The sequence below is a fragment of the Ranitomeya variabilis genome, chromosome 6 (assembly GCF_051348905.1).
Source record: "Ranitomeya variabilis isolate aRanVar5 chromosome 6, aRanVar5.hap1, whole genome shotgun sequence".
Classification (NCBI taxonomy): Eukaryota; Metazoa; Chordata; class Amphibia; order Anura; family Dendrobatidae; genus Ranitomeya; species Ranitomeya variabilis.
Window position 1 is genome coordinate 570656053 of NC_135237.1, and position 20232 is coordinate 570676284.

The following is a 20232-nucleotide window of genomic DNA, read 5'->3' on the forward strand; positions in this document are numbered from 1 at the left end:
TCAGGAATATAATCAAGAGGATGATGGATAGTCACAAGCCATCAAACAAAGAAGAACTGCTTACATTTTTGTACCAGGAGAGGCATAAGGTCACCCAAAAGCCGTGTGAAAGACTGGTGGAAAGCATGCCAAGACGCATGAAAGTTGTGATTAAAAATCATGGTTATTCCACCAAATATTGATTTCTGAACTCTTCCTGAGTTAAAACATTAGTATTGTTGTTTCTAAATGATTATGAATTTGTTTTTTTGCATTGTTTGGGGTCTGCAAGCAATTCATTTTTTTGTTATTTTTCACCATTTCTTATTTTCAGAAAATAAATACAAAATGTATTACTTGGAACTTCGTAAGCATGTCAGAATAAAAAATAAAGACTAAAAAAACAACTTACACTTTACTCAAAAAATATATCTATAAAGAGAAAAATCTGACAAACTGAACATTTTGCAGTGGTCTCTAAATTTTGTAATGTATACAATATGATTTTCTGGATTTTATTTTTGATATTCTATCTTTCAATGTTAAAATTAACCTACCCTTAAAATTATAGACTGTATCTTTGTCAGTGCGCAAACTTACAAAATCAGCAAGGGATCAAATACTTATTTCCCCCACTGTAGTCGCCTCCTTGAGGTATCAGACTTGCAACATGGACAAAGAATGGTCACCGGGATAAAACTATTTGTTTACTTTTTTCAATTCTATTTTTGGTTTCTTGAGGATGATGAAATCCAATTATTATTAGTTGGTGTAAAAGTCCCTTAAATTGGTAAATGTTAACATATCGTGTGACCTAAAGGGAAAAGCAAAACCTTCCAGATGATCCAATACAACCTGAAGCCTCCTACATTCTAGCGTCTAGTGGGTGCAATAATAACTCCGATCCCGGGTCAGGGAATGGGACATTATAGAGCAATTCTGTATGGATGGAGCTCACATGATGGATATCATGTCGGATGAACTTTACACTGGAGATTGTCAATGAAGGAACTCTAAAACATCAGCGCCATCGTGTGGCATAAAGAGGACCTAGAGCTTTACCGAATGATGCCAAGTCTGTGGGACCAATGTTAATTCTTCAAGCTGAAAATGAGGGTAACTTTCCCACAGTTCCCATACACACAGTACAGCAGACATGAAAAATGAGGATCCTGTATAAGAAGGCCCAATCCAGTGAGATAATGTACTGTGCGCGGTGCAGGACTCAAGAGAACAACGTCTAGAAGACCGAAGAAGCTGCTGCTGGATCAGACACCATTGTAGTGTGGAGCTGCTAGTGACCCTGATGGGGGATGGAATAATCCAAGAGGGGATCAGGACAGCTGTAATGCGATATGGGATGCAAAAGTCCAAATGGGCACAAAAATGCAAAACCAACAATATATCATCCAAAGTTATAAAAGCTTCCCGAATCACGTTCCTGAGGCAAACACCCCAACAAACGATGACTTCTGCCAATTAGTATAAGCTAATAGTATCTGCATGTCCAGGGGATGATGGCCAGGTTCATCCAAAAGATGAAGGGACGGTTCATTATCGCAGTTCCGTCTATTTTTGTTTTCCTTTTTAAAGTTTTTTTATTTTGTTTTGCATCAAATTCTCTCTTTAAATTGCGTTTATTTTGAAGTATTTTCTATAAATTCATGTTTTCTTTTTCCTTCTTCTCACCATTGTGAACTTGGCTTTTGTACTTACAGATGTTTGCTGCCAATCGATTATTATTAAAGTCCCCGATGTCCTCCAGTCCACTCTCCCCTGGATTGATTTTCCATTGAAGGTTTTGTACAAATGTTAGAGTTGCATTTTAACTGATTAAGAGATTTTGAAAAATTTGGCATAAAAAAAAATAAAACAGAAACAATCGAACTTCAGAAGAAAAAATAGAAAACCTACTTACAAAAAAAGTAACTAATGAAGCAAAACCAAAGCGTCCGGCTTGATGGCCTACGTGTCCATACACGGGGAGGTGTAGAAGAAATCTCACTATGTTCAGGAAGACAGAGAAGCAATGTACTTCCAGTTTCCTTCACTAAGCCACATTCACACTGTCAGTATTTGGTCAGTATTTTACTTGAGTGTTTGTAGCCAAAACCAGGAGTGGAACAATTAGAAGAAAAGTATAATAGAAACATATGCACCACTTCTGCATTTATCACCCACTCCTGGTTTTGGCTTACAAATACTGATGTAAAATACTGACCAAATACTGAACGTGTGAACATAGCCTAGGAATGACAATCTGGTGAAGATGTTAAATAATGCCCACAGTCTCTGCGTCCCCAACTTGCTTTCTGATTTTCTTCAATGAGGTCAATTGCATTATCCACGCTCTTTGCTAATAATAAAAATAGATCACATTTGGGGAAAATTTTGGGAAATTTTGCTGACTTGAAACTGGAATTTAAAAACTCTAGGAAAGTGGGAGGAAATTTTGTAAAATTGTAATGAAGACTTGAACCAAAAGCCGAACATTTAAAGGAAGGAATGTAGTTCTTCAGAATTGTATGAACTATGGAGTACAGGCCAAAATATTTTCTGGCAAATACCCTGAAAATGGGAAATTAACAATCTTCGTGAGCACTGGAATCTCTTCCAGTAAGTATTACAAGGAGACAGCGCATTTCTTACATCCTATTAAAGAGCTTTTACTGAGGCTTGGCCACTTCTGTCTCAAGTATGGCGCAGTCTCCTTGCCTGAAAGACTTACATACATGGTCAAAATTGTTGGTCCCCCTCGTAAGTAATAATAAATAAAAGATCTATGAAAATAAACAAATGAAAGTCAGACATTGCTTTTCAGCCATGCTTCCACAGAATTAAAAAAAAAAAAAAAACCTCATGAAATCGGCCTGGACAGAAATGATGGGACCCTTAACTTAATATTTTGTTGCACAACCTTTTGAGGCAATCACTGCAATCAAACGATTCCTGTCAGTGAGACTTCTGCACCTCTCAACAGGTATTTTTTCCCACTCCTGAAGAGCAAACTACTCCAGTTTCATGTCTGAAGGTTGCCTTTTCCAGACGGCATGTTTCAGGTCTTTCCAAAGATGCTCAATAGGATTTAGGTCAGGGCTCATAGAAGGCCACTTCAGAATAGTCCAGTGTTTTCCTATTAGCCATTCTTGGGTGTTTTTAGCTTTGTGTTTTGGGTCATTATCCTTTTGCAAATCCCATGACCTGCGACTGAGACCAAGCTTTCTGACACTGGGCAACACATTTCTCTCTAGAATCCCCTGATAGTCTTGAGATTTCATTGCACCCTGCACAGATTCTAGACACCTTGTGCCAGACACAGCAAAGCAGCCCCAGAACATAACAGAGCCTCCTCCATGTTTCACAGTAGGGACAGTGTTCTTTTCTTGATATGCTTCATTTTTCCATCTGTGAACATAGAGCTGATGTGCCTTGCCAAAAAGTTCTATTTTTGTCTCATCTATCCATAGGACATTCTCCCAGAAGCTTTGTGGCTTGTCAACATGTATTTTGGCAAATTCCACTCTGGCTTTTTTATGATTTTCTTTTCAACAATGGTGTCCTCCTTGGTCGTCTGCCGTGAAGTCCACTTTGGCTCATACAACGACGGATGGTGCGATCTGACACTGATGTTCCTTGAGCTGGAAGTTCACCTTTAATCTGTTTAGAAGTTTTTCTGGGCTCTTTTGTTACCATTCGTATTATCCATCTCTTTGATTTGTCATCAGTTTTCCTCCTGCGGCCACATACAGGGAGGTTGGCTACAGTCCATGGATCTTACATTTCTGAATAATATGTGTAACTGTAGTCACAGGAACATCAAGCTGCTTGGAGATGTCTTATAACTTTTACCTTTAACATGTTTGTCTATAAATTTCTTTCTAATCTCCGGAGACAACTCTTTCCTTCGCTTCCTCTGGTCCATGTTGAGTGTGATACTCACCATGTCACCAAACAGCACAGTGAGTATCTGTAGCCCTATATACCGGCCACTCACTGATTCCAAGATTGTAGACCTCTGTGATGCTGGTTAGTGGACACACCGCAATTTAATATGTCCTTTTTGTCACATTATTTTCAGGGGTACCATCATTTCTGTCCAGGCTGATTTCATGAGTTTTATTTTTTTTTTAAATTCTGTTGAACCATGGTTGAAAAGCAATGTCTGACTTTCATTTGGTTATTTTCATAGATTTTTTATTACTTTTATTACTTTTTTATTACTACTTTTGTCAAATTCAAGTTATTTTTGTGACCATTCTGACTTTTTCTGTCATTCAATGGGGTACCAACAATTTCAACCACATGTGTAGATGTCTAAAGGCGTTTACACACTGCACTCTTACAATCCAATGGTTGTAGGCCTTGGTTATCTGCATCCATAAGAGACTACGGTAGATATATTTCTTGGTTTAAATTTGTTTCAGAAAGAATTGGGTGACAGGAGGAAAGACCAGTCCTTATCAGACACATTCTGGGAGACAAGAACTACACATTACCTAAACACTTGGCAGAAGTGACAACTACTCGCAGCAGAACTCTCCGAGACAGATTCTTAATGTTCACATCAACCAAAGGGCTTAAAAGGAACTTGAAATAATAATTTTAATACAATCGCAAAACCCCATAAGGGCCTACTCACATCAATCACACGGGTTGGTCTTAATTCTTTTCCCCCGTTGACTTATATTCATTCTCGTCTTGCAGATAAGATCGTAAAAGGTGGATGTCTCGTCTCAGTCTTTTGATTCTAATAACATGACCTCTGAACCTCAGTGGCTCTGCTGTGTTTATGTCCGGCTGTCTCTGTTCCTTGACCACACTTGGGTGCTTCAAAAAGTCAACAGCTAACAGTCTCTGATTTACTTCCTGCCCCGGTTAATTTCCAGGACTCTAATTAGGTCATCGAGACCTGCTACTTCAGGATCTCACTCCCCACAATACAAGACCTGGAGAGCAGAGTAACTTCCACAGCGTAAAAAATAATCTATTCTGATGATTCTTGGTTAAGTCTTGGCCAGCCACAGTCCCTGTACTTCTGTCGCCTGCCCTGATTCTTCTGTCTGATTTCTTGTGTTACATGACCTCTGGCAGACCTGACCATTTGTCCATTTTATTGTGCATTCACTCAGTCTCCTGATTTTTTACTGGTGATAACTGATTGAACTAATGTGTTTGAGGTTTACGCTGAGGGCATCAACCTCCATCTATAACTCAGATGATCCCCTACTCAGGTCAGACTCTTTTCTATTTTTGTGAGGACTATGCTTTTAACATTTAAAACTGGAATTTGTTTGGTCCTTGTATGCCCAAATCTCAGTAGCTAGTACCCGCTATGCCAGTCAGTCTCCACCATACGAAGCGACATCCCGTCATTGCCTTCCAGACCAATAAACTGTTCAAGGCTAAGTAGATAAAAACCTCAATTTACCAAAAGCCAAACAGAACCTAAAAATGTTATACAGCAAGAAATAAAGCAATAAAAAAAAAAAAATCTCTCATCAGAACAATGTGAATTAGTTAGGAAACAAATGGTAGTTTACAGCTTTATTGCCCATATACCGGTAGGATTGGATACAGTACAACAAGAAAATGGTTTCTCCTCAATGTGCATTACATAGTTAATATGGTAAAAAAAAAACACATGACTGTCAAGCTCAAATGAGGGATGGGAAAGGGTACAAGGAATGGGCTATAGATACATCCAGAATGCATGCTCTACGCTGCCCAAAAGAGCAAGTTTTTTCCCACTAGATCCCGAGTGTCAATTGACTGGATTCAAATCAAGAATTTGACAGATGTAAATAATTATTTATCTGATTTCCTCCTAAAAAAGGATCTACGCCTTTTTTAAAACCATCAACTGTTCCTGTTGTGACCGACTCCTGAGGTTGGCTGTCCCACAGGATAGTTCTCATGGTAAAGACATCCCAACAGGGACTTTCTCCAGGCGGTGGGACTGCCCAGTTTCTTTTGATGGGACTTTACATGAAATATGCAAATCATGTCCCCACTTGTACTTTACTCTCTGATGACTTTCCTAGTTTGATTTCTCTATAAAACATTTTCCACATAGTGGACATCAAAACACCTTCTTGGAATAATGACTTCTCTCATGTTTATCTTGACTTGATTTATTTGTAAAACATTTACCACATAGTGAACATGAATACGGCTTCTCTCCTGTGTGACTTCTTTCATGTTTAACAACATCTGATTTATTTGTAAAACACTTTCCACATAGTGAACATGAATACGGCTTCTCTCCTGTGTGAATTCTCCCATGTTTATTAAGATCTGATTTATTTGAAAAGCGTTTCCCACATACTGAACATGAATACGGCTTTTCTCCTGTGTGAATTCGCTCGTGTACAACTAGATTTGATTTACATGTAAAGCACTTACCACATTCTGAACATGGAAATAGATTCTCTCCTGTGTGAATTCTCTCATGTGCAACAAGACTTGATTTATCTGTAAAACATTTCTCACACAGTGAACAGGAGTATGGCTTTTTTCCTGTGTGAGTTCTCTGATGGTTAAAAAGATTTGATTTCTTTGCAAAACATTTCCCACATTCGGAACATGTATATGGCTTCTCACCAGTATGACTTCTCTGATGTCTAAAAAGGTGTGACTTCGCTATAAAACATTTCCCACATTCAGAACATGAAAATGGTTTCTCTCCTGTGTGAATTTTCTGATGTTTAACAAGATTTGATTTCCTTGTAAAAGAACTCCCACATTCAGAACATAAAAATTGCTTCTCTCTTGTTTGATTTTTCTCATGTCTTGAAAGATAAGATTTATCTGATAAACAATTTCCATAGTCAGTCCATAAAACTGGCTCTTCTTCTTTGTCATGTTCAAGAAGAACTGTTTTCCAGTCAAAATATTTTCCACATTGAAAACAAGAATACGGTTTCTCGCCTGTGTATGTGCTCTTGAATTGATCAAGTCCTGATTTCTGGCTAAAACAGTGCCCACATTCTGAGCAGGAGTATGGCTTCTCCCCGGTGTGAATTCTTCTCTGTGTACAAAGTTCTGAACTTTTTGTAAATGTTTTTCCACTTTCAATACACTGAGCACTTTCACTAGCTTTCTCACCTGTAATAGCAATTTGTGATAGATCAGGAGAAGATTCTCCAAGATTAGAATGTTTATATGACAGATCTGCATTGTGAAATTTGGATTGTGCATTAAGGGTTATAAGGTTTTCTCCTGATGAGTGCTGCACAATTTCTTCATCTTCTGCTTTACAATTTAGCAATGACATGAAGTATTCTTCAATATTCCTACTGGGGTTTTCTGCTAGGATTAAAAAAATGATTTTTAGATTGTTCTAAAACCACAGAGTAAACAAAATGTATAGCATTTCTATTATTCTGGAAACACACATGCAGTATTTTGAGCCGAAGCACGAAGTTCGATAGAAAAAAACAAATCTTCTCACTCATGGACTAGTCCCTAATGCACGGATAGGTCCTTGTAGTACGGCTAGTGTTCAAAGTAGAAAAAGTGAAGAAAGTCCTGCACCAGGGTCCTAAAAATCCAGATTTATTAAAGATCCTTTAAATCCAAAAACCAGAAATGGCAGATGTGTTTTGGACATATGTCCTTACTCATTGCATGAATATTTTGAATGTGTGAAATGCGTCGGCGATTTCTAATTTTTGGCTTTTAATTGATCTCGAATAAAACAAGAAGTTGACCCGGTAGGAAGGACACAGTCCATCATTTACATTTCCCATGTCTTGTAAATCCACTTCTGGCTTTAGCTTAAAAATTCTCCAAAACCAACTCCAAAAATGTATGATTGACAGGTGAGCGGCAGCCTGTTTACACTGGAAGATGTAGGGAAAAATACATTTAGTGTGGATGTCATTGAGCGGGTCCCTCAAAGGGAGAAGACCCCATTGTGGTGCTGGTGTATATGAGCCAACATGGACATATATTTCATTCTTCTCAAATGTTGGCCGTAACCCCTTGGCGACAACCAATGTACCCAAGAGCAACTGCTGTGGTCAGTGCTGGTGCTGATGGCAGTAGTTTAATCTCTCAGATGCCGCTGTCAATCTTATTATCAGTAAGAAGGTTAGAGATCGAGGGTGGATCACGTGTCTGGCTAAAAAGACCTCACAATTGTAACAATAAAGACTACAGCTCGCTTAGCAAAAAACAAGTCCTCATACATCACTATGGATCAAAAAATCTAAAAGTTACAGCTCTCAGAATACTGAGACAAAAGTAAATTTTTATTTCGTGAAAAAAAAAAAAATTTGTTTGGTATATTAATATTCTATCACTATAACCATCCCGACCCACAGAACAAGAATACCAAGGACTGGTTAGCACACAGTAAACACCATAACAACAAAACCCAAGGGTGGCTTTGCATTATTCCACCATTTGTATTGTTTTTTTGCATTTTTTTTCTAGAATAAATGTGGTCATTCAAAACTACAACTCATCCAACGAAAATCCCAGTGTGGAAAGAAAAATAAAAAAAGTTGTGGCCCTTGGAAAAGATGGAGGAAAAAATAAAAGCGAAAACATGAAAGAATGATTGTATTTTAGCTTTGCCTTGAAGCCCGCACTGCGGAAATGTGAAGAACTTGATTCCTGGAGGGGACAGGTGACTGTGATACAATGATCTTATTATTCGGGAGGTTCTGGCTGCAGGAATGCTAATGAGGTGTCTGGTTTATTGGTTTATACTGACTGTTATTTTATTAATATTAATGTTATAAATGTTATTTTTTATGTTTTTCTGTTTGTTATATTTTTTCTGTTATTTTCACTTAGTAAAACATTATAGAGGGGCACTAAGGGTCATTTACAAAGGTACGCAGTGTGCAAATAAACGATTTCACGCCACGACAGAAAACAAATCCCGCAGCCTGTACCACTCTAGTCTGTCGGAGCTGAGGACGTGACTGGTCCGATAATGTCAGCGCTCATCTGAACACGGCCTTAGTGTGCTCTAATAAACTGATGCCAAGCCAAAGGCATCTCTGGATTTGTAGAGCGTTTTCCGTCTGCAGCGGCGTTACGAACTTCACAGAGTATGACTGATGCAAATGCTTAGTTTCATGCAGCACTTAGGTAGAAGCTCACGGTAAGACCCCGCTGAGATCATTATCACATACCTGTGGTGACGTCTTCAGGAATGTCCTCCTTCACCTTACTTGGTGGATCGCCCCTCGTCGTTCTCAGCTCGTCACCCTGGTACCATATGTGACAACTCAGTACAATACACAAGTCAGGTGGCAAAAGCTCATCACTCAACATTGATGTAATAAAAGTGGTCATGGAATGGATTTTTCATAGACGTGTATAGGAAGAGTTCTCTAAAAGTATTTGAGGAGGTTTTTGAAAAGGATTTTCGAGAGAATCCGCTTATAATCCTTGAGAACCAAAGAGTAAGTCCAAAACTAAAGAAGCTCTACGGTTTTTTTTTGTTTCTAAATTCCCCTTGTCACTGGTTCTATTATACACTCCTCAACGTTGAAATTTCCTTATTAGCTGTCCCTTTCTGTCTGGAAATGTATGAAATTCTTCTCTTCAGCTAAGTTATGGAATCACATGTTGAACCCTGAGAACTCCATGGATTTACGTTCTCTAAAGCGTATCCCTATCTCTGTCAATAGAATTTCCTAATGATGCAACTGTATGGACTGTGCCAATGAAGTTCTCAGACAAACACAGAAGCTCATATAAAAAATTATGATGATGACGGCACAGCACCGGTGACAAAATTATAGACCACAGTTGAGCTTCCTAACTGCATACTTATAATCTACACTGTGTTCCAAATTATTATGCAAATAATATTTCCTCATAATTTCTCTAAATTACCTATCTGAATTGCAGTCATTGTTATTTTCCAGTCATCTACTATTCTAGTATAATTACAATGTTTTGGAACAAACTGCCTATGAAAACAGTATCCTTTCTAAAAAAAAAAAAATAAACACTCAAAATGCATGTTCCAAATTATTATGCACAGCAGAGTTTTCAACCTTTTTTTTTATTTTGAACAAAAAAATGGTCAGTTGTGAAGTTATAAGCATTATCAGCTTATTACAAAATGAAATCAAACAGTTTTCAATTGAAAACTTTATTCTAGGTGATGTTACATTTGCACATAGGACCCCTTGTTCAAAAGAAGCTTCTGAACTCTCTCATGCATTGAATTTGTCAGTTTTTGGACGGATTCTGCTCCAATTGTTTTGCATGTGGACAGAATCCCCTCCCAGAGCTGTTGCTTAGATGTGAACTGCCTCCCGCCATCATAAACACTCCTTTTGATGATGCTCCAGAGGTTCTCAATGGGGTTGAGGTCAGGGGAAGATGGTGGCCACACCATAAGTTTGTCCTCTTCTATGCCCATAGCAGCCAGAGATGCAGATGTGTTTTTTGCAGCATGAGACGGTGCATTATCATACATGAAAATGATCTTGCTGCGGAAAGCACGGTTCTTCCTCTTGAACCATAGCAGGAAGTGTTTTTAGAAACTCCACATAGATTATGGAGTTCATCTTTACCCCTTCAGGGATCATAAAGGGGCCGACAATCTCTCTCCCCATGATTCCAGCCCAAAACATTACTCCACCTCCTCCTTGTTGGCGCCTTAGCCGTGTTTTCATGGGGTGTCCATCAACCAGCCATCCTCCACTCCATCCATCTGGTCCATTGAGCGTTGCACGGCACTCATCAGTGAACAAAACAGTTTGGAAGTCAGTCTTCATGTATCGTTTGGCCCACTGGAGCAGTTTCTGCTTGTGTGCAGTGGATAGAGGTGGTTGACAGGATGGCTTATGCACAGCTGCAAACCTCTGAAGGACCCTGCATCTTGTTGTTCTGGGGACGTTGGAGGCACCAGCAGCTTCAAAAACTTGTCTGCTGCTATGACCAGGCATTTTTGAAGCTGCTCTTTTAACCTTACGCAATTGCCTGGTGGAAAGAGTCCTCAATTTTTCCTTATCAGCACGCACACGTGTGTGCCGGGAATCAGCTACATACTTCTTGATTGCCAAGACACTTCATCGTGATCATCGCACAATGTTGATTGTAGTCATGCCTTGACCTAAATACTCCACAATTTGTTGCTTCTCAGCAGCCGACACATCCTTTTTCTTTCCCATTTTGGCAATAAATGTAGGCTGCTTAATAATGTGGAACAGCCTTCTTAAGTAGTCTTGCCTTTATTTTTACATACCTGGCAAACTAATTTGCACAGGTATCTGCAATTGCTTTCAGTGATATAAAGAGCCCTGACACACATCACCATCAATGAGTTTAAATGACAAACAAGAAAATTTTAACCTTATCACTCCTAAACTCTTTGTGCATAATAATTTGGAACACAGTGTATTATCGATGTCAGTGTCTACCTGATGATTCTCTGGGACGCTGTGATTTTCCTCTGGATGGTCCAGGGAATACAGGGGACATCTCTGTGGTGGGTTTCTTACATCTGTAGATGACACAGAACACATTGTTTGCATGTCATGATCCAATGATGAGGGTGGTATCTACACTGTGTGCAGAATTATTAGGCAAGTTGTATTTTAGAGGATTATTTTTATTATTGATCAAAAACTATGTTCTCAATCAACCAAAATACCCATAAATATCAAAGCTTAATATTTTTGGAAGTTGGAGTGGGGTTTTTTTTTAGATTTGTCTATCTTAGGAGGATATCTGTTTGTGCAGGTAACTATTACTATGTAGAATTATTAGGCAACTTAATAAAAACCAAATATATTCCCATCTCACTTGTTTATTTTCACCAGGTAAACCAATATCACTGCACAAAATTTAGAAATAAACATTTCTGACATGCAAAAACAAAACCCCAAAAAATGAGTGCCCAATATAGCCCCCTTTCTTTATGATGACACCCAGCAGCCTTCATCCATAGATTCTGTCAGTTGCTTGATCTGTTTATGACCAACATTGCATGCAGCAGCCACCACAGCCTCCAGACACTGCTCCGAGAGGTGGACTGTTTTCCCTCCCTGTAGATCTCACATTTTATGAGGGACCACAGGTTCTCTATGAGGTTCAGATCAGGTGAACAAGGGGGCCATGTCATTATTTTATCTTCTTTGAGACCTTTACTGGCCAGCCACGTTGTGGAGTAGTTGGAGGCATGTGATGGAGCATTGTCCTGCATGAGAATCATGTTTTTCTTGAACGATACCGACTTCTTCCTGTACCACTGCTTGAAGAAGTTGTCTTCCAGAAACCGGCAGTAGGTCTAGGAGTTGAGCTTCACTCCATCCTCAACCCAAAAAGGTCCCATAAGTTCATCTTTGATGATCCCAGCCCACACCAGTCCCCCACCTCCACCTTACTGGCGTCGGAGTGGAGCTCTCTGCCCTTTACTGATCCAGCCTCTGGCCCATCCATCTGGCCCATCAAGAGTCACTCTCATTTCATCAGTCCATAAAACCTTTGAGAAGTCAGTCTTAGGATATTTCTTGGCCCAGTCTTGGCGTTTTATCTTATGTTTCTTGTGGTGGTCGTTTTTCAGCCTTCCTTACCTTGGCCATGTCCCTGAGTATCGCACACTTTGTGCTTTTTGTTACTCCAGTAACGTTGCAGCTCTGAAATATGGCAAAACTGGTGGCAAATGGCATCTTGGCAGCTTCACGCTTGGTTTTTCTCAATTCATGGGCAGTTATTTTGCGCCTTTTTTGCCAAACACGTTTCTTGCGACCCTGTTGGCTATTTGCCATGAAACGTTTGAATGTTTGGTGATCACGCTTCAAAAGTTTGGCAATTTCAAGACTGCTGCATCCCTCTGCAAGAGATCTCACAATTTTGGACTTTTCAGAGCCGTCACATCTCTCTTCTGACCCATTTTGCCAAAGGAAAGGAAGTTGACTAATAATTAAGCACACCTTATATAGGTGATGTCATTAGACAACACCCTCCTCATTACAGAGATGCACATCACCTGATTTACTTAATTGGTAGTTGGCTCTCAGCCTGAACAGCTTGGAGTAGGACAACATGTGTAAAAAGTATCATGTGATCAACATACAACTTGCCTAATAATTCTGCACGCAGTGTAGTCCCTCAAAACAGGTTTTAATTTTACAATCAGTGATGGTCTCTGCTCCTTACATGACTGATTGTCCTCTGTCTCTTCTTTTAATTCATTTATAACCTCAACCTTAATATCCATCACATCTTCACCCTAAACATAGAAGGTAATAATGTAATATGAACTTTGGTTCCAACTCTTTATGGTCGTATGTTGAAGATGAGACTTTATTGCCATCTACCTCACGATTCCCCGGGATGTTGTGATTCCCCTCTGGACGGTCCTGGAAATACAGAGGACGGGGACATCTCTCTGGTGGGTTTCTCCTCCTAGATCCATCTGTGAGAGACACAAACACTCAATTGTGGAATCCATGACTGGCTGGAGATGTCTCTGTATTGCACTTTCCTCGTCACCTCCAGTTACTTATCAAGGTTTTAATACCAATGGTGAACTCCTCACTACATTTTTTCTAAAAACCACACTTGTACAATGAAAACAATGTTTAATTAACAGACAGAACAGCTAAACCTTCCTTTAGTAATAACAAATATCAAAGGGACAGTCAGGTTCACATCGTGGTTTGGGAAAAATGAATCAGATGACAAGTTCCCTTTACGTACTTAACAGCTACTGCCTCCCTATGCACAGAGATGGGCAACGAGACTATTTTTATTAATATGTATGTGATGACTGAGCATTTATTCTTAACTATGCCAGACGTATTATTCAGTAGGTCCAGAGAAATAAGCCATTGTTTATATGAGCCTGTACGCTGACTCTTGCTGTATGTTGACTTGTTGTATGTTGATTTGTTGAAGGTCTGCTGATTACTTATTATATCAGCCCCTAAAATTTATTCTTCTGATTAAACTTGGTTGACAAAGACACAGGTTAATTGAACCATCCATGTTTGTTAATATGTTGAATGCGTGCAGATTACCCATTGTACGAGCCCTGCAGTTTATTATTCTACAACCCTTGAAGGACAAAATAAGCAGGTGAATTGAACACACGAACAATGAGGGATCGTCTCCTTCCACCCTCTCCCAATCCTGTGCACTGAATAAGAACTGTGGACTATAAAAGTGGATCTACCTCTGTTTCCAGAAACTCTACAGGACAGCAGCCAAGGATCTAACGAAAGGAATACAGACCTGATTCATTAACCACCACTGAACCCTCAAAACCATTTGAAGAGTCCAGGTTGAGACAATCAGGTCAACTGGCCACATACCTCAATGTACTCTATCAACTTCCTAAGCTTGCCACTACCTCCTCTCTGTGGGTGCCCGCCAAAAGCAGGGTGTCACTGGTTGGGGTAGTTGGCCCTGGAAGCTCTGAAGTCACAGATTTTCTAATCGTTGGCGAGACAGCAGAAGGTGAGACTCTGTAATGTGCACCATCTTATGTATTTTCTGTGACTGAACTATATGTTATTGTCAATTGGTGATCCAATAAAGTATCACCATGTTGTGTTACCCTCACCTTGTGTTGTCTGGGTAGTATTCTGCCCATGAGGAAGGAGAATGAGCGTTCTGAGGGATAAGCCCTGGTCCACGTGATGTCCTGCCTGAAGACAGCAAGGCCAGCAGACGAGAGCACCCACTAACCCTCGTCGCTCCACAATATACCTACATGTCTCCTCTCACCTGATGTGCGGGGCTGCTCGTCCTCCATCATGACGTCCTTGTACAGATCCCTGTGTCCTTCTAGATACTCCCACTCCTCCACGGAGAAATAGACGGTGACATCCTGACACCTTATAGGAACCTGACACATACAATGATACCATCATTACCCAGAATCCTCCAGTGCTGGCCCAGTATAATGTCCCAGCAGTCACCTCTCCGGTCAGCAGCTCGATCATCTTGTTGGTGAGTTCTAGGATCTTCTTATTGTTGTTATGTATTGGGGAGTGCAAGGGAGGATCTGTGGTGAGGCTCCACCTCCTGCTCCGCCCTCCTGACTCATAGCTGCCAGGAGTCACACAGTCACTTCTTGCCTTCTTTACTATGGTGTAATCCTGTGTTTGGAGAGACGCTGATAAATTGAACAATACGTAGAACTTTCTAGCAGACAATATTGTTTCCTTCCACCAAAACTTCCCTTTTTAATCTACAAACTCTGCATAGAAATATCTCTGTAACCTTCCCGACATGGTGGACAGATTCCATCACCACATGGTGAAATGATCCGGACCCTCCTAGTGATACTCATTCTACCATCACATCTTCAGTGACTAAACAACATACCCAAGAAACAACTCAACAAGGAATTGTCATCTTACATCAAATTCACAAATGATCTCCTTCTAAAAAAGAAAGGTAGAGATAGTAAATCTTTCACAACCCCATTAAATTTGTAAAAAGTGCACAATGCTTGTGGAGTAAAGAATCCTTTACTTCGTTGGTGCAGAAACCTTCTTCTCTCCAAATGTAGAACATGTCTCCTTGTTACAGTTACAGTCTAATATTAATATGGTCAAGTCCTTGCCTCAACGTAACAGTCCACCAAGTCTCTCGGTTCGTGGTCGGCCCTCTCCTGGTTACAATGTACCAACTTGTCATTCTCATTACCCTGCCTAATTACTATTGGTACAGGAAAGATATATATCTTTGTACTGTGTTAGCCAGGGGATAGAAAAATATTTAGAATTGAGAGTCCTCAGTGGTTGATATCTTTTAATGGCTAACTGAAAAGATGGTAACAAATTGCAAGCTTTGGAGGCTACTCAGGTCTCTTCATCAGGCAAAGACTAATCGAAATTCTGAAGAATCACATATTTATGCACAATACAGCAGAGAAATAATTTCATAGCTATGACAGGTGACGTGAAGCAGAATTATGGAAGAGTGATAAACAGTTATATCCATAAATATTGGAACAGTTCATAGATAAGGAGTGTGAATGTTTTATTGTCCTCTGATTGGGGTCTGGTTCTGTTGTGATGCCGCCACAAGGTCTGAGGAGCAAATTCCTTAATTGATGTAAAAGACATAAATCCATGCGACACATTCATTCCTGCACTGAGAGAGTCAAAGGTCGTCATCAGCTTATATTCCCAGACTCTTCTGTCTCTCTGAGATTTGAAATTACCCTTTAATACAAGTAATCTCATGTCCATAATGTTATGATTTGGGAGACAGAAATGTTTTGCCACAGGTAGATCCATTCTTTTTTCTGTTATTGTATGGCGGTGAGAATTCATCCTTGTCCTCAGTTTCTGCCCTGTCTCCCCCACATACAGACCCCCAGTTGGACATTTAGTACAAATAATTAGGTACACCACATTAGAAGTGATGCTGCTGAATGTACCTGGGATCTTGTAGTCCTGATGTGAATTGGGGATCTTTATTTTGTCCATGATCATTATAAATGGACAGGTTCTACATTTTTTCTGGTTGCAAGGAAAGGTTCCTGCAGCTGTTTGAGAGGACAAGGAGCTTCTGACAATGACTGTGTTTTAGGCAGCCCCCAAATCTAAGAAGCATCATTGTCAGAAGCTCGCTCTCCTCTCAAACAGCTGCAGAAACCTTTCCTTGCAGCCAGAAAAAAATGTAAACACTCCATTTATAATGAGCACTGACAAAATAAAGATCCCCAACTCACATCAGGACTACAAGATCCCAGGTACTTTCAGCTAATGTGGTGTACCTAGTTATTTGTACTAAATGTCCAACTGGGGAGACAGGGCAAAAACTGAGGACAAGGATGAATTCTCACAGCCACACAATAAGAGAAAAAAGAATGGATCTACCTGTGGCCAAACATTTCTGTATCCCAGAGCACAGCACCATGGACATGAGATTACTTGTATTAAAGGGTAATTTCAAATCTCAGAGAGACAGAAGAGTCTGGGAGTATAAACTTATGGCAACTTTTGACACTCTCAGTGCAGGAATGAATGTGTCGCATGGATTTATGTCTTTTTACATCAATTAAGGAATTTGCTCCTCAGACCTTGTGGGGCATCACAACACAGAACCAGACCCCAAGCAGAGGACAATAAAACATTAACACTCCTTATCTGTGAACTGTTCCAATATTTATGGACATACTGTATATACTCGAGTATAAGCCGACCCGAGTATAAGCCGACCCCCCTAATTTTGCCACAAAAAAACTGGGAAAACTTAATGACTCGAGTATAAGCCTAGGGTGGAAAATGCAGCAGCTACCGGTAAATGTCAAAAATAAAAATAGATACCAATAAAAGTAAAATTAATTGAGACATCAGTAGGTTAAGTGTTTTTGAATATCCATATTGAATCAGGAGCCCCATATAATGCGCCATACAGTTTATGATGGGCTCCATAAGATGCTCCATATTAAAATATGCCCCATATAGTGCTGCACAAATGTCGATTATGACCCAATAAGATGCTCCATACAGATAATTGCCCCATATAATGCTGCACATGGCCCCATAAGATGCCCCATACAGATATTTGCCCCCATATCATGCAGCACATGGCAACATAAGATGCCCCATACAGATATTTGCCCCCATATAATGCTGCACATGGCCACATAAGATGCTCCATACAGATCTTTGCCCCCATATCATGCTGCACATGGCCCCATATAATGCTGCACATGGCCACATAAGATGCTCCATACAGATATTTGGCCCCATATAATGCTGCACATGGCCACATACAGATGCCCCATACAGACATTTGCCCCCATATAATGCTGCACATGGCCACATAAGATGCCCCATACAGATATTTGCCCCATATAATGCTGCACATGGTCCCATAAGATGCTCCATACAGATATTTGCCCCATATAATGCTGCACATGGCCCCATAAAGATGCCCCATACAGATAATTGCCCCATATAATGCTGCACATGGTCCCATACAGATGCCCCATACAGATATTTGCCTTATATAATGCTGCACATGGTCCCATAAGATGCTCCATACAGATATTTGCCCCATATAATGCTGCACATGGCCCCATAAAGATGCCCCATACAGATAATTGCCCCATATAATGCTGCACATGGTCCCATACAGATGCCCCATACAGATATTTGCCCCATATAATGCTGCACATGGCCCCATAAAGATGCCCCATACAGATAATTGCCCCATATAATGCTGCACATGGTCCCATACAGATGCCCCATACAGATATTTGCCTTATATAATGCTGCACATGGTCCCATAAGATGCTCCATACAGATATTTGCCCCATATAATGCTGCACATGGCCCCATAAAGATGCCCCATACAGATAATTGCCCCATATAATGCTGCACATGGTCCCATACAGATGCCCCATACAGATATTTTCCCCATATAATGCTGCACATGGCCCCATAAAGATGCCCCATACAGATAATTGCCCCATATAATGCTGCACATGGTCCCATAAGATGCTCCATAAAGATATTTGCCCCATATAATGCTGCACATGGCTCCATACAGATGCCCCATACAGATATTTGCCCCCATATCATGCTGCACATGGCCCCATAAGATGCCCTGCCATTAAAAAAGTAAAAAAAATTACATACACACCTCTCCGGCCCCCGGCACTTGTTATAGTCACCTGCTCCCCGTTCCACCGCTGACCGCCGCTGTGTCTTCCCATCCTCTTCACCGACGTTCAGAAAGAGGGCGGCGCGCAGTAATCGTGCCCTCTGACCTGAGTGTCACTGCGGAAGAGACAGCGGCGCCGACGGTGGAACGAGGAGCAGGTGAATATCGCGCACTGCCCCGTCATACTTACCTGCTCCTGGCGCCGTCGCTGCACGTCTGTTTCCCGGCGCCGCATTTTCTTCCTGTAGTGAGCGGTCACCGTTACCGCTCATTACAGTAATGAATATACTCGAGTATATACGGTAACTATCACTCTCCCATAATGGTAGTTCTGCTTCACGTCACCTGTCTTATCTATGACATTATTTCTCTGCTGTGTTGTGCATTAATACAGTGCCTTGCGAAAGTATTCGGCTCCCTGGAACTTTTCAGTCTTTTCCCACATATCATGCTTCAAACATAAAGATACCAAATGTAATTTTTTTGTAAAGAATCAACATCAAGTGGAACACAATTGTGAAGTTGAACGAAATTTATTGGTTATTTTAAATTTTTGGGAAATTCAAAAACTGAAAAGTGGGGCGTGCAATATTATTTGGCTCCTTTACTTTCAGTGCAGCAAACTCACTCCAAAAGTTTATTGTGGATCTCTGAATGATCCAATGTTGCCCTAAATGCCTAATAGTCCATGAGCCAAGAACCAAATTTGACGATATCGGTACCAAGCGGAGTGACTAATTCTCTTTGGTATTTTTAGGTAGATGCATGTCTGTAGTTTATTTTTTGATATGATAGCCCTTACATATACGTAGCTTATTAACCCCTTCAGCCCTAGGCCTATTTGTACCCAAGTGCCTAAGCCAATCTGACCTGTGCCACTTCATGGGCTAATAACTTTGGAACGCTTTCACCTATCCAAGCCATTCTGAGATTGTTTTCTCGTGACATATTGTACTTCACGTCAGTGCTAAATGGGAGTCAATATATTTTACCTTTCTATATAAAAAAATGCTAAATATTCGGAAATTTTGGAAAAATCGGCAATTTTTTAACTTTGAAATTCTCTGCTTTTTACAAAAATACTGATACCCCCCATAATAGTTATTAATTTACACTCCCCACATGTTTACTTCATATTGGCATCATTTTGAAAATGAAACCTTATTGTTTTACGACGTAATAGGGCTTATAGTTTTATGCGCAATTTTTCACATTTACAGCAAAACCCACTTTTCAAAGGACCAAGTCACTTCTGAAGTCACTTTAAGGGGCTTACATAACAGAAACCACCCATAAATTACCCCATTTTGCAAACTACACCCCTCAAGCTGTTCAAAACTCATTTTTAAAAACTGTTAACCCTTTAGGTGTTCCACAGGAATTTTAGCATGAGCCAAGAACCAAATATGACGATATCGGTACCACCCGGAGTGACTAGATGTAGTATTTGTAACAAAATTTAATCCAAGTTATGTAAATACACACTGAACATGTCATGTGCATATATATATATATATATATATATATATATATATATATATATATATATATATATATATATATGTTACTCCATAATATCTTCAACATCGGACTCTGAATCTGACTGTTGTTCTACTGGCTCGTCTTCAGTACCCTTGTTCTGGC

At 40.1% G+C, this 20232-nt stretch overlaps 1 protein-coding gene across 5 annotated transcripts in view; it reads right to left on the reverse strand.

The window, feature by feature from the left end:
* Positions 1-5508: 5508 nt before the first annotated feature.
* Positions 5509-20232, reverse strand: part of LOC143783123 (uncharacterized) — a 37271-nt gene continuing 22547 nt past the window's right edge. For 3 of the 5 annotated variants that reach the window (XM_077271407.1, XM_077271409.1, XM_077271408.1), the window contains 7 exons: positions 14880-15059; positions 14686-14806; positions 13275-13372; positions 13114-13186; positions 11373-11455; positions 9126-9201; positions 5509-7287 (listed from right to left, as the gene is read on the reverse strand). In XM_077271407.1, coding sequence (XP_077127522.1) covers positions 6059-7287; positions 9126-9201; positions 11373-11455; positions 13114-13186; positions 13275-13372; positions 14686-14806; positions 14880-15059 — 1860 coding nt within the window. In that variant the 3' untranslated portion in view covers positions 5509-6058. Of the gene's footprint in view, positions 7288-9125; positions 9202-11372; positions 11456-13113; positions 13187-13274; positions 13373-14685; positions 14807-14879; positions 15276-20232 lie in introns of all 5 variants that reach the window. The other 2 variants (XM_077271410.1, XM_077271411.1) reach the window with 2 other exon arrangements.